Source organism: Panulirus ornatus, chromosome 40, assembly GCF_036320965.1.
Source record: "Panulirus ornatus isolate Po-2019 chromosome 40, ASM3632096v1, whole genome shotgun sequence".
Taxonomy (NCBI): Eukaryota; Metazoa; Arthropoda; class Malacostraca; order Decapoda; family Palinuridae; genus Panulirus; species Panulirus ornatus.
In genome coordinates, this window is record NC_092263.1 from 13,681,248 (window position 1) to 13,696,247 (window position 15,000).

The window sequence follows — 15,000 nt, forward strand, 5'->3', positions numbered from 1 at the left end:
GGACAATATAAAGATGGAGACAGTACAGTGTGAAGGAATGTAGGGAAGAAAGAACAGCGCAAAACCCACATTAGTTGGAACATTTGAATAACCCAAATAGTACAAAGAAATAAGGTCCGGTAAATGGGGAAAATAGGGGAAATGGGGAAAATGGGGAAATGGTCATCGAAAATCCTTAATGATTACACCAAACAACAATGCAGCTCATTCACACAGGTGTAATTAAAACTTATACGATCTAATTAAGGCAAGACTTTGAGACAGGAATTTCCGAAATGCGTTTTGAAAACCGTATATAATCGAACAAATCATTATGCTTTCGAGATCGAATTTAGCAAAGGCAGAAACAGCCATATTTTGTAAAATATCCAAAGACAGTCCCCCCTAATATATATATATATATATATATATATATATATATATATATATAGGGGAGAAAGAATACTTCCCACGTATTCCCTGCGTGTCGTAGAAGGCGACTAAAAGGGGAGGGAGCTGAGGAGGGCTAGAAATCCTCCCCTCTCGTTATTTTTTTTTTTTAATTTTCCAAAAGAAGGAACAGAGAAGGGGGCCAGGTGAGGATATTACCTCAAAGGCCCAGTACTCTGTTCTTAACGCTACCTTGCTAATGCGGGAAATGGCGAATAGTTTGAAAGAAACACACACACATATATATATATATATATATATATATATATATATATATATATATATATATATATATATATATATATATATATATGAAACAGCTTTCGCATTCCTCTTGTCTCTGGGGTTGACCAACTTGCCCTAATCACCTACGTCCCACGAGCACAGCTAATGAATGTTTATTACACATGGGGAAGGGAAAAACAAAGGGAAGTGTGGAATAGACACCTCGGCTTTTCACAAGAGGGGGACACCAAAACCCCTACCTTATTCCCAGTGATGTACATGACGCGGGAAATAATTGCAAGCGTATTTCGTACGTCGCCCGAACGTAAAGGAAGGATTACATTAATGTAATGTACGTGTAATAATAAATTTTATCTTTAAAAAAAAAATCCGTTTTTTTTTTTCCTTTTTTTTTTAGTTATGCTGAAGCCTTCTTTTCCCTTTTTGGGCCTCTTTTTAAGGGGACGGGAAAGAGGGGAGGGCCCCCCCCGCCCCCCCTGCAGGGACCTGTTTGACCCGGGCCAAAGAGCCCGACGTACCCACCCAAGAGACGCCGGTACAAACGGCAGACGTAATTACCCACCCCCTGGGGCACACGACGGTTTAAATACGACCCTTTAGACCGTCGTGTGCTCAAGGGTCGTATATAAACCGTCGTGCTCCAGGGTCGAAAATATACCGTCCGTGCTCAAGGGTCGAAAATATACCGTCTTTCTTTAAGTCGTATAAATACCGGGCAAACTCAAGGTGGGAATATAAACCGTCGTTTTCAGGTCGTAAATATACCGCTGTGTGCTCAAGGGGCGTATATTTTTAAAACCGTCGTTCTCAAAAGGGGCGAAAATATTACCGTCGTGCTTAAGGTCGTAAATATACCGTCGTGCTCAAGGGCGTATATATACCGTTTGTGTGGGTCAGGGTCGTAATATACCGCGTGGGCCAAGGGTCGAAAATATACCGTCGTGCTCAAGGGTCGTATTTTAAAAACCGTCGGTCTCAAGGGCGTATAAAACCGACGTGTGCTCAAGGGTCGTATATATACCGTTTGTGGCTCCCAAGGGGTCAACCACATCTTTCCACAACTGTTCCTCAATTAAGTTTTCTTAAAACAACCATCCCTTTCCCTTGCCACCTTTCTAATTTTAAGGGCACCTACTGGAAAACCCCCGCGAAATTAAAAGCGTCTTTTCTCTTCATTTTACTCGTCTCATCTAATTTCTCTTTAAAAAGCTAACGAAGGGTTGTTATATACCGCTTCCCCAAGCGTACGGGGCTGGGTCGTTTATCTGTTTCTTCTAAATGCTGCTTAGTCTTTGGTGCAAGCGAAATATCGGCTCGTATATTACGCCTTGATTCATCTATTACTCTAGCGAATAACCTTCAATCATACTTAGTGGGCTAAAACAATTATTGTTACCCATACCCACTTCAAAATTATTTTCCACAATTTTAATGTAACATTAACATGGATAAAAAATTTCCGAAAATTTAATTTGGGGCGAGGTGAATCACGCATAATTAACTAATTAGAAATGTCCTTTATCCATTAGAAGCCTAGCCGCGATACGGGCGGTCGCATTTGATCCCATATGAAAATTGCATATATTTTCAAAACATCCAATATGGTCATGAAAAAATTTTCCCGGGGAAATTGTGTGGAAAATCAATGTCAAACGCCCCAGGGCGCGCGCAGCATATGCACAAACATACACAGTGGGCCCCTGAATGGTGGGAATCCTATACGCGGGAGATCGGCCCCAAACCGCATCCAACCCAGGTGTTCATCCTCCGCTCGGGGTTCGGTCGACAAATGGGAGTATGTACTATGTATAAATAATTTATTGTTATTTTCTCTTGGTCTCCCTGATGATGGAAAAGGACACAAAGTGCATTGGGGGACTTAACGTGTTTCATTTCCCCCCCCTTTTACCTTCTCCTCTCCTCTCTCTCTCTCCCCCTCTCTCTTCTCTCTATAAAAATATATATATTATTATATATTAAAAATATAAATCAATTTACTTTTCTGGGCCACAACGTTTTTGTGGGTCGCTACAACTAATGAAAGATGTATAAGGGGGCCCCTTTAAACCCCCATTCCCCTCTCAGCCATGCGCCCCACCTCTCGTTAAACACCCCCTTCCCCTTACCCCTTCTCCCCTCCATCCCTTCTTCCCCCTTCCCTCAAATCCTTCATCCCTTTCCCCCTCCAAAAAAAGAGGTGGTGTGTGTGTGTGTGTGTGTGTGTGTGTGTGTGTGTGTGTGTGTGTGTGTGTGTGTGTGTGTGACTGGATCAACTAATTAAAAAAGGATTATAATGAAACAGTTAGAAGAGGTGACGACATTAAGGGGGGGGTGGGGGGTGGGTGGGTTGAGAGGGGTGGGGTTCGACGAGAGGGTGGGGGAGGGGGTGGATAATGTAATTGCTAAGGGAGGGAACTTCGAGGAGATGTAATGTAATTACTAAGAAGGGGGGGGAGGGTGGAGGGGGGGTGGGGGTAGGTAGGAGGGTAAGGGGGAGGGGGAAAATGTCAACGAGATGTAATGTAATTACCGAGAGGGTGTTCGGCGAGATGAAATGTAATCAATACGAGTAACCCCGACACAAGACTTAATGTAATTACGTAGAGGGGCAGAACTTCGTTAAGGTATATAATGTAATTATTATGAGGCGAGCAACTTCAAGATATATAATGTAATTATTAAGAGGCGAACAATTTCGTGAAGATATATAATGTAATTATTAAGAGGCGAAGAACTTCAAGATATATAATGTAATTATTAAGAGGCGAACAACTTCGTCAAGACGCAATGTAATTACTGAGGGATGGGGGGGGGGGTTGTGGTCGGGGGGGGTGGGGGAAAGAGAACTTCGGCGACACGATTGTGTAATGTAATTACAAAGAGAATTCGACAAGGCGGAGAATTTCTGTCTTTTGTCTTCACGAGATGAGAGAGAGAGAGAGAGAGAGAGAGAGAGAGAGAGAGAGAGAGAGAGAGAGAGAGAGAGAGAGAGAGAGAGAGTTTTACATTTGGGTTGCTCCCCCCCCCCCCTTTTCCCGTCTCTTGACCTAGACACACACACACACACACACACACACATCACACAAACACACACACACATACTAACGCAAGGTGAATTCAAGGACCTTATTCTTTTTAAACGACCCTTTCCACACTTACACATGTCATCCTGCCTCGCTTAACCATGTCGTACAAGATCACTTTTAAGTAGACAGCCACTCCACTTCCTCTGAGGTTATAGCAATCTTCGTGCACTGCTTGACGGTGTGTGTTCCCAACCACATGACGACGGGGGTCAAGGGTCGTTTAGCCCGCGTCCCTACGCTTAAATGAATGGATAATTTATCTCCAGTTTTAACTCAAGGGCCAGCGTGTGTGTGTGTGTGTGTGTGTGTGTGTGTGTGTAGTGAACGAGTAGATAATTGGTTGTGGACGTGTTGGGGTAGAGTGTGTGAATGTGTGTTGTCAGGGGGGGTGGAGAGTGCGTTAGATTGTGCAGAGTGCGAGGAGAGAGAGAGACCAGGGTGTGTGTGTGTGTGTGTGTGTGTGTGTGTGTGTGTGTGTGTTGGTAATGAGGGAGGGGGGGGGGGTATTGTAGGTGGGGATGTCTGGTTGGTTCGAGCGTGTAGTGGATTTGTAGTGGGTGACATGTAGTGTGGAGGGTGGAACTTTGTGGAGTGGGGGTGGAACTTTGTGGTGTGGGTGTGTGTGTGTGTGTGTGTGTGTTGACTGTAGTGGGTGACATGTAGTGTGGAGGGTGGAACTTTGTAGTGTGGGTGTGTGTGTGTGGGTGTGTGTGTGTGATGACTGTAGTGGGTGGTGGTAGGGTGAGGGGGGTGGAACTTTGTAGTGTGGGTGTGTGTGTGTGTGTGTGTGTGTGTGTGTTGACTGTAGTGGGTGGTGGTAGGGTGAGGGGGGTCGTATTGATGTAAGGGGACAGGGAGGTGAGGGGGATGTGATGGGTGTTTCCGACGTGTGGTATGGGTGATGGTCTACGTGATGGGGCGGTGGTGATGGGTAAGGTGTTACCAGCTTTTCATCTCTCTCTTCCAGGCAACCCCCCGACCCTCCAACCCCCCCCCCCCCCTCCACCATGAGGCGCCAGATGGTGTGAGTGGATTACTCGCAGATGGTGCTTCCTGTAGGAGGCGAGTTTCGATAACCATCTGTGAGGAAGTGACTCCAGCTGTGGGGGGAGGGGAGAAGTGAAGGGGGAAGGGGAAGGGGAGAGGGGCGTAGAGAGTTCAGAAGGGGATGGAAATGGATGGGTTGAGTGGAAGGGTTAGAGAGGTGAGGAGGAGAGGTGGCCGCCCCCCCCACCTCTCTCTCTCTCTCTCTCTCTCTCACTCCAACTCTGTAACCCTTCCAACTCGACCCTTTGAGACTGAAAGGGGGGTGGTGGAGGAGAAAGAGAGAGAGAGAGAGAGAGAGAGAGAGAGAGAGAGAGAGAGAGAGAGAGAGAGAGAGAGAGAGAGAGAGAGAGAGAGAGAGGAACCTACCATACGCTGGAGGACGTGGAGCATTGGTCATACTGAAAGATCTGCTCTGGAGAGAATTGAGTTGGGACGGACGGCGCTCAAGTGAAGAGGAGGGGAAGGGAGGGGAATGAGGGGCAGAGGGAGGGGGGAGGGGCGTCGTTTCCCCCCCCCTTTGATGGATCGGTCGAAGGGGAAAATGCAAGAAGTTGAAGGAGCTTCGTTCACCAGGGTTAGCTTAATGGCTTGGACACATGACCAAAGGCCAGAGGAGGTTTTTACACTTTGCTGTACGTACGTGCGTGTGTGTGTGTGTGTGTGTGTGTGTGTGTGTGTGTGTGTGTGTGTGTAGGTCCCTGTCCCGCTGATGGGAGAGGGTGCCACAGGGAGGGACTTCGCCAGCGAGGAAGGCACGTACACCAGAGGGGCTGGGTGGTGTGTGGTGACAGGCCCCTTCCATGGTAAACACACGGCAGTGGTAGAACCCAACCAACGCCATTGGCTGCAACAACGCCCCTTCTCCCACAGGAGGGCCATCCCATGGGCTGGGTTGTGTGGGAGAGGAGGAAGAGGAAGAGGAGGAAGAGGAGAGGAGGAGGAGGAAGAGGAGGAGGAGGAAGAGGAGGAGGAGGAGGAGGAGGAGGAGGAGGAGGAAGAAGAGGAGGAGGAGGAGGAGGAGAGGAGAAACAAGGCTCCTCCATCGCGTCTCCTGAGGTCTATTACCATCAGGCGATCAGCGACGTCATCAAGACGGCCCGACCGGGAGACATCCTCGCCCGGGATGCGGGTCCCGACGGCCTCTCGCGGGTTCATGAAACCCGATGCCATCGGCCGAAGGGGCGGGGAGGGGAGGGGGTGGGGGGGGGGGAACCACCACATTGGCGGCGGTGGTCCGTCGCACTCACATAAACACGAAGCCGCCGCGCCACACACACACACACACACACACACACACACACACACACAGCAGGGAGAGCCAGACGCCTCACAATGACCTCTCGCTGTCGTCTCTCAGTGACCCGCGTTATTTGGTCTCGCATATATTCTCTCTCTGTCTCTTCCTCAGGCCCTCTAGTGTGTGTCCTAACTCCAGTGAGCGACTCCGCTCGCTCGCGCGTGTGTGTCTCTATTCTCATTTAACCTTCGTCCCTCTTTCCGCTTCTCTCTCTCTCTCTCTCTCTCATGCACTTCCATATTCCTTGTATTTTTCATGCGACTTCTCTTCATCTTCCCCCTCCGCTACCGCGCCCAGGGCTAGGGGCACACTCCTCCCCGCTGGGTGGAAATATGGTAACACTGGCATCTGTTCTGCTGGTGTCCATGGAAACAGGAGGAGGAGGAGGAGGTTCATGGTGGTGAGGAGGAGGAGGGGGAGGAGGAAGAGGAAGACCTCCTCCTCCTCGCTGGGGTACCGAGGGTTCGACAGGGATCCGTGAGGTTGCGGCGTGTGCTGCAGAAGCAATTAAGAGGAGTTCAGTCTTATTCATGACTTGGATGAACGACGGAGAGGGAGGGAGGGAGAGAGAGGGATTGTTCGTGTGTGTGTGTGTGTGTGTGTGTGTGTGTGTGTGTGTGTGTGTGTGTGTGTGTGCTCGTCCAGCTGTTCCTGCTGTTCTGTGACATTGTTGTACTCGCGGTTTACGAGGGGTGGGCTGCTGTAGGTATCTTTCTCACCCTTGGCCTCCTGGTCAGAGCCACGAGGCCCCCCCCCCCCCTATTGAGAGAGAGAGAGAGAGAGAGAGAGAGAGAGAGAGCGCTGTGGCGACTGCTCCTCTACCTCACGTGCACCCGCTGTGATCCATCTGTCACCACCACCTGAGGCGTAATCATCTCATATAATCAACCACTTCCTCATTAGGAGAACCTGTCGTGTGTTACGACCGGGGGGGCGCCTCCCCCATCTTCTGGGTGGAGCGCCCCATCTGGGTGAAGGGTGCGACAGGTAGCGCCCCATCTTCTGGGTGAAAGGTGCGACAGGCAGGGCCCCATCTGGGAGAACGGGTGCGACAGGCAGCGCCCCATCTTCGAGAAAGGTGTAACAGGTAGCGCCCCATCTGGGAGAACGGGTGCGACAGGCAGCGCCCCATCTTCGAGAAAGGTGCAACAGGCAGGGCCCCATCTGGGAGAACGGGTGCGACAGGCAGCGCCCCATTCCCCGAGGGTGTCTAGTCCCCCATAATGGGGACGTTGGGAACGACAGGGACACAAGGAGCCTTAAACCCCGACGGACAAGAGTGATGAGTGCGTCGTGGTCCTGGAGAGGCGAGGAGCAAGGAGCTGGACTGGAGTGGAGTGGATTGCATCTGTCGTTTATTGGAGCTGTGTGTGTGGGGGGGAGACGGCCTTACCCAGAAGCTTAGCGGGGGGTTGGGGTGGGGTAGGTGGTGGTTGGTTGCTTCACTGAGACCCCAGGAGGAGGGGTGGTGGGGGGGGAGGGGAGGAAAGAGAGGGGTTATTATCAGCAACGGTTGACATATCTGAACTGCCTTTTTTTCCCCCACGGCACATAAATACACCACACGACTGGGTTCAAGGGATTAGGTTAGGTTAGGTTAGGTCAGGTTAAAGTTAGGTTAGGTTCGGTTAGGTTAAAGGTAGATTAGGTTAAAGTTAGGTTAGGTTAGATAGGTTCGGTTAGGTTAAAGATAGATTAGGTTAAAGTTAGGTTAGGTTAGGTTAGGTTAGGTTAGGTTAGGTTAGGTTAGGTTAGGTTAGGTTAGAGTTAGGTACATGCGACTCCTGGAAACGCATGCGCAGTACCAGCGTCCTTCCGTAAACACATCTAAGCAGAGAGAGAGAGAGAGAGAGAGAGAGAGAGAGAGAGAGAGAGAGAGAGAGAGAGAGAGAGACTTTATAAGCAGACAGAGAGTTAACAATGAACCTAACCACCTCATTGATCGGTCATGGAGAAACTGTGGTACAAGCAAGCAAGCAAGCAAGCACACACCACACACCTCCCCTTGAGCAAAGACATGGACAAACAAGAACAGAAATACAACGACAAAAAAAGAGAGAGAAGGAGAAGATTCATCAAGGGGTTGGGTTACTAGTGATGGTCCACCAGCGTCAACATTCCACTATTGATTTTTTCCAGTGGTTTGGGGGGGGGGACACGACAGCGTCAGCTGATAACGGGGAGGAGGGGAAGAGGGGAGGGGAGGGAGAAAGAGGGGGAGGGGAGGAAACATGGACGGACGGACCGACGGACGGACGAGGCGATGCGTTCGTGCCAGAGGGACTTTCATCCGCTCTAGACGAGAGAGAGAGAGAGAGAGAGAGAGAGAGAGAGAGAGAGAGAGAGAGAGAGAGAGAGAGAGAGAGAGATAAACCTTTTTGTAGACATTCCGTAGCGATGGATTGGGTCTCACACATCAGGAGGGCGTCTTTGATGTGTATTAACGCCCCAAGATTAGGTTGCGTGTGAGGGGCGTACACACCCTCTCTGTGTGTGTGTGTGGGTGTGGGTGTGTGTGTGTGTGTGTGTGTGTGTGTGTGTGTGTGTGGGAGCCAGACAGGTGTGGGTGGATGTGTCTGTAGAGTAAAAGGTTTAGCGTCGGGGCTTCTCAAGTTTTATTATCATTTGGAGCAGATGTGTGAGGCGCGCTAGATTTGGGGGGAGGGAGGGAGGGAGGGAGGGAGGGAAGGAGGGAGGGAGGGAGGGAGGGAGGGAGGGAAGGAGGGAGGGAGGAGGAGGGAGGGAGGGAGGGTTTGGCCACGGATTGCCCTGAGGCCAAGTCGCCAACAGGAGGAAGAAGAGAAGAGGAGGAGGAGAGGAAGAGGAAGAGGAGGAAGGTATAATTCACACCTCATTCATCACACGGAGGGAGACGTCTGGCCACTTGTGTCTGCCATCATAATTCTGGTGTTGGACAGACTGGGGGAAAAAAAAGAGAAACATCTGGAGGCCAACCTCGACGCTCTCATACTCGGCTGGAGGACGAGCTGAAATTGGGTGGAGGACCACTCCCCTCAGGACGACATGCCAGGCTATTCTGCCGGACGACCAGAGAGTGGAGTGCGACCTCCCACTTCAAACTTGAGGACGACCCCTATTGCTCGACTACCCTGGAGTACGACCTCCTACTTCATACTTGGGGATGACCCTATAGTGTTCGACAACCCTGGAGTGCGACCTCCCACTTCAAGCTTGAGGACGACCCCTATTGCTCGACTCTCCTGGAGTACGACCTCTACTTCAGACTTGGGGACGACCCTATAGTGTTCGACAACCCTGGAGTACAACCTCCCACTTCAGACTTGAGGACGACCCTATAGTGTTCGACAACTCCGGAGTACGACCTCCACAATCTTAACCTACCCTGTAGGACGACCTCTTCCGTGTCAAACGACCCCTCAAGCACGACCTATGAGTAGAGAACGACCCTCCCAAGTGTGAGTCTGTCTATCTTCAAGGACGACCCCAGAGTGGAGAACGACCCTTCCCCAGTGCCAGTCTACCACTCACGACCACATTACGTCATTAAGGGAAAGAAGAGAGAAAAAAAGGAGAAAATTTTAGGTAGTTCACCCCTTTAAGGGAGGCCAAGATCCTAAAAATTCGGACGTGCTCCCTTTAAGGGGGTGTGTGTGACGCGACGCCTGCAGTCCATTATGCTGTCGGGCCAGAACGTAGAAAATTGGATGTGGCATCACAGAAAATGGGAGGGAAAAAAAAAAGAAAATAGGAAAGGACATCATAGTAAATTGGGGGAGGGGCACCAAGTGATAAGAGGAAGTGCACCAGAGAAAATGGGAAATGACAACGACGAAAAGGGGAAACTGAACTACAGAAAATGGGGAAGGGGACCACAGACGAATATGGAGAAGCGCAACATAGAAAATGGGTCCCGGGCAGGAAAAAGAAAACGGGGTATCTATCAACGCCAAAGTAGAATAGACAAGTCCCCCCCCCCCCCACACACACACACACATACTGACCAGAGGGTTGGGGGTGGGGGGGGGGAATGGCAATGATGTAAAGAAAATGGGAAGAGTGGGCGAGAGCGGCGGAGGTTGAGAGAGAGAGAGAGAGAGAGAGAGAGAGAGAGAGAGAGAGAGAGAGAGAGAGAGAGAGAGAGAGAGAGAGAGAGACTGTGCACTGAGATAGGGGACTGGAAGGTCTTCCCCCCCTTCCCCCCTCCCGACTGTGTGTGTGTGTGTGTACACAAATGCATAATGTGCAAAATGAATAAATTCATAATATTCGTGGGAAAGGATATACGACAATGGAAAAGATTATTCAAACCCGTCTCTCTCTCTCTCTCTCTCTCTCTCTCTCTCTCTCTCTCTCTCTCTCTCTCTCTCTCTCTACCCCTTCCATTCCCAGATAACAACTTCATTCATTCATTCATTCACTCATTCCTTCATTTATCTCTTACTCATGAGTGAGTCAATCTTTTATTCATTCATTCATAAGTTTAAATACATTCATTCATCTCACTCGTGAGTGGGTAAGTCTATTACTCATTTGTTCATCTGGTTTGAATTCATTCATTTATTCACTCTACTCATCTCTTGCTCAACAGTAAGTAAATCTTTTATTCATTTATTCATTTAGTCTGAATAATGATAACCAAGGCAGGCACTGCGGTAATGTCTACACGCAGGATAGGATGAATAACATCATAATGAAAAGGTATTATTCATCTTTTTTTCATCTTTTGTGTTTTTTTTCTATTTCTTTTTTTCATTCTATTCTTGTGGGGTTCAAAATCTTTTATTCCCTGGACATGATTCTCTGGGGTGTGTGTGTGTGTGTGTGTGTGTGTGTGTGTGTGTGTGTGTGTGTGTGTGTGTGTGTTCTGGAAGCTGGGGGGGCCCCCCTCCTCCTTCCCCCCCATGACAAGTCGTGGACCAACACCATCACCACTGTATCATTTCCTCCCCCCCCCCATTCAACCCCATCCCCTCAATCAAGCTAAAAGCGATCTGTCGCTAACACCCCCCCCCCCACCAAACCCCCCCAGAGATCTGGGGATGGGGCAAGACCAGCCACAAACCCCAGAGAGTAGAGGGAGGTGGGGGGGGTCGAAACCCCTGCTTACCCCCTTCTTTCCCCTCTATAGAATAGCCACTACCTCTCTCTCTCTCTCTCTCTCTCTCTCTCTCTCTCTCTCTCTCTCTCTCTCTCTCTCTCTCTCACCACACCCCACCTCTCCCCCTTTTCTAAACCTTAAAGTCCCATTAGCCAAAGTTCTCTTCCCAAGAACAAGTAAAAAAAAGAAAAGGAAATTAAAAATCTACTATGAGTTTTTACCCCAAACAGAAAACGAACTACACTCCGATTTTTTCCAAACAGAAAACGACCTAGACTGATTTTTTTTTCCCTTCCCCAACAGAAAACGAAGTTTTGTTGCAATATCTTTTATATATTTTTTTCCTTAAACAGAAAACGAGCTACTTTATGATTTTTCTCCAAACGGGAAACGAACGAAATTGTGAAGTTTTAACTTCAAAGAAAATGGGAGGAGCGTCATATCGAATTCAAAAAACTTATTTCCTCAATTTTTTTTGTTTTTGTTTTTGCACCAAATTGTTCATGTAGGAAAGTCTGTTGGACAATACATCTCAATCTATCGTGAAAATAGAAACTAATACAATCCATCTATTCTGTCTATTGCGAAAGATACTGATCTATCTATCTATCGTAACTGGTTATGTGATAATCAATGATAATAAAACAGTCATTACTGTATCGTAAATGATCTAGTGGAGGGAAACAAAATAAAGAAATACAGATTTCTGTGAAAAAAAATGATTAGGAAGAGAGAGAGAGAGAGAGAGAGAGAGAGGAGAGAGAGAGAGAGAGAGAGAGAGAGAGAGAGAGAGTACCCCCCCCCCCTAGACGAACCTTACACCACCGCGTTCCTACGATACAATTTCAATTCCACGCCTCCCATGTTCTGTTGTTACTACCTGTATTCCACGCCTCCCATGTTCTATTGTTCCTCCTCCTCCAATTCCACTCCTCCCATGTTCTGTTGTTCCTCTTCCTTCAATTCCACGCATCCCATGTTCTGTTGTTCCTCTTCCTTCAATTCCACGCATCCCATGTTCTCCTGTTTCCCCTTGACCTCCTCCCATCTCATGTTCTGCTGTTCCCTTCGAATCCCATGTTCTGTTCTTCCCCCAACCTCACCCTCATTCATTCCTAACCCACCTCCCCCCCACACACACCCCCCACCATAGAGATTGGAAGCCACTCACGAAGATAAACCCCCCCCTCCAACCAACCCCCCCCGAAAACCTTCCCCTTCCACCCCCCCAAAAAAAAAAATTCCCTGACATCGTATACAGACAAAATGGAACGTGGAATGGACTGTGATCCCGGGTAATTTCTTCTTGGCCCTCCGTCTCTAACTCCTCCGTTACAACCCGGCTCACAACTTGGGGCTCTGGATCAACCTGGGTTGTGAGTTGTTTCATCTCTCTTTTTTCGTTGCTTCCTTTATCCTCAAAAGCTTTCCAGGGCGTCTGGTTTGCCGTCCAGGATGTCTGGTATCACAAAGTTCTTCACGCCAAACTTCCATCACACGGCTTTCCCTAAATCCTCTCCACTTCTCCTCTTCTTTTCCTCCTCTTGCGACCCAGTATATTCTAACTAGTTTTTCTCAAGATGGATCTAATCAAAGATAGATTAAATATCTACTTTCCAGCTGATATTAAAGCGATGTAAGCTTCTTGGAGGCTTAATGACTTACAAATGCAAAATATATATACACTTCAACTCCATTATGTGAATACATCTATAGCCATATACCATTCTATTGATCTCCCTTGTTTACGCCTTCTGAACCATCTTCCACACTGTATAAACTTCAATTCCAATCCTATCTGAGGACATGTAATCCTTTAAAACGACAATTAAATCCTTTGTTTCCAAAACCTGGACTATATCAATCCTTCATGGAAAATAATTCTTAAAAGAAGAAATCATTATCACGAACGCCAATAATTTTGAAGTTGTTTCATACAAAACATCATCTCTGACATGACTTGATATATTATATCTATCTAGCATAGCTTTATTATATCTATCTAGCAAAGCTTTATTATATCTATCTAGCAAAACTTTATTATATCTATCTAGCAAAGCTTTATTGATCTATCTAGCAAAACTTTATTATATCTATCTAGCAAAACTTTATTATATCTATCTAGCAAAACTTTATTATATCTATCTAGCAAAACTTTATTATATCTATTTAGCAAAACTTTATTATATCTATCTAGCAAAACTTTATTATATCTATTTAGCAAAACTTTATTATATCTATCTAGCAAAACTTTATTATATCTATCCAGCAAAACTTTATTATATCTATCCAGCAAAACTTTATTATATCTATCTAGCAAAACTTTATTATATCTATCTAGCAAAGCTTTATCTTATATCTTACCCTTACTCTCTCTAATCTCACTGATCACAAAGCTTAGCATGTAAAGTATATATATATATATATATATATATATATATATATATATATATATATATATATATATATATATATATATAACTGACATACGCCTTACACACGTCTTCCAACTGCCATACGCCTTACACACGTCTTCCAGTCTCTCTCTCTCTCTCTCTCTCTCTCTCTCTCTCTCTCTCTCTCTCTCTCTCTCTCTCTCTCCCTCTCCACACACTCCCCCACTACAACGAAGACCACACCAAATACTCACCACGGACCCTGATGGTCTTCCCACCAAGGACGTACGTGTCCGTGTTCAAGGGGAGCGGGGTGCGCGAACCCTCGGCGAAAACCTGGATTCCAGACACGTCCAGACCACGTCTTTCCAGCGCTTCCCTGCCAGAAGGACACGAGACATGTCAGTTGTTAACACCACAATAACAGGAGGCGCCAGCTAATGGTCGTTAGTGGGTGATCAAGGTGAAGACATAATAAATACAGATAATAATGATTATGAAAATAATATGAATGATAATAATAATAATAATAATAATAATAATAATAATAATAATAATGATAATAATAATAATAATAATAATGATGATAATAATAATAATAATAATAATGATAATAATGATAATAATAATAATAATGATAATAATAATAATAATAATAATGATAATAATAATAATAATAATAATAATAATAATAATAATAATAATAATAATAATGATAATAGTACAACTTCTACTACTACTACTACTACTACTACTAATCATAATTATTACTATAATTATCCTATGACTATAACCAATCCAATGAAATCAAAAAGGAAATATAGAGGAAATATACCTGAACAATATGAATGAATATAAATACGAGGAAGAAATACAACAAAGATATGAACATACAACAAAAAATGCCTACAGAAGGTGAATGTATCATAAAGCGATGTTCACCAACTGATAAAGGTAATTAGCATATGATATAGATGGGTTAATTATAAAAGTAATCATAGACATTATATACGTATATACCATAAGTATATGGTATATACGTATATACGTATATAAGTGTCTATCAGTGGGGCCCAAACCTTTGTACCCTGATTTGGCGTTCGATAAACAAAAATAAACCACATTATGGACACTGGGTGGTTTAAGGGGGGAGGGAAGGGGGAGGGGAGGGGGGGGAGGAGGGGGGGGAAGAGAAGACGCAAACAATGAAGTTGTACCCAATTACGCTAATGGCTAGGCCTCGTATATGATATGACCCCCCCCTCCTCCCCCCCCCCCCTTAATTGGTTCCAGGGCGCAGTGGAAGGGGGGGGAGGGAGGAGGTGGGGGAGGGGGGTTGGTGGGGGGGGGGGGTTAATTGACATCTCACTCCTCAATGATACAGTGATGCATTTACAACTCTCACATCTTCACGTCAAT

At 46.5% G+C, this 15,000-nt stretch overlaps 1 protein-coding gene across 10 annotated transcripts in view; it reads right to left on the reverse strand.

Annotated features, from left to right (window-relative positions):
• Positions 1–15,000, reverse strand: part of LOC139761441 (pleckstrin homology domain-containing family G member 5-like) — a 593,230-nt gene that overhangs the window by 71,220 nt on the left and 507,010 nt on the right. For all 10 annotated transcript variants that reach the window (XM_071685649.1, XM_071685644.1, XM_071685646.1 and 7 more), the window contains one exon: positions 13,836–13,960. In XM_071685649.1, coding sequence (XP_071541750.1) covers positions 13,836–13,960 — 125 coding nt within the window. The remainder of the gene's footprint in view (positions 1–13,835; positions 13,961–15,000) is intronic.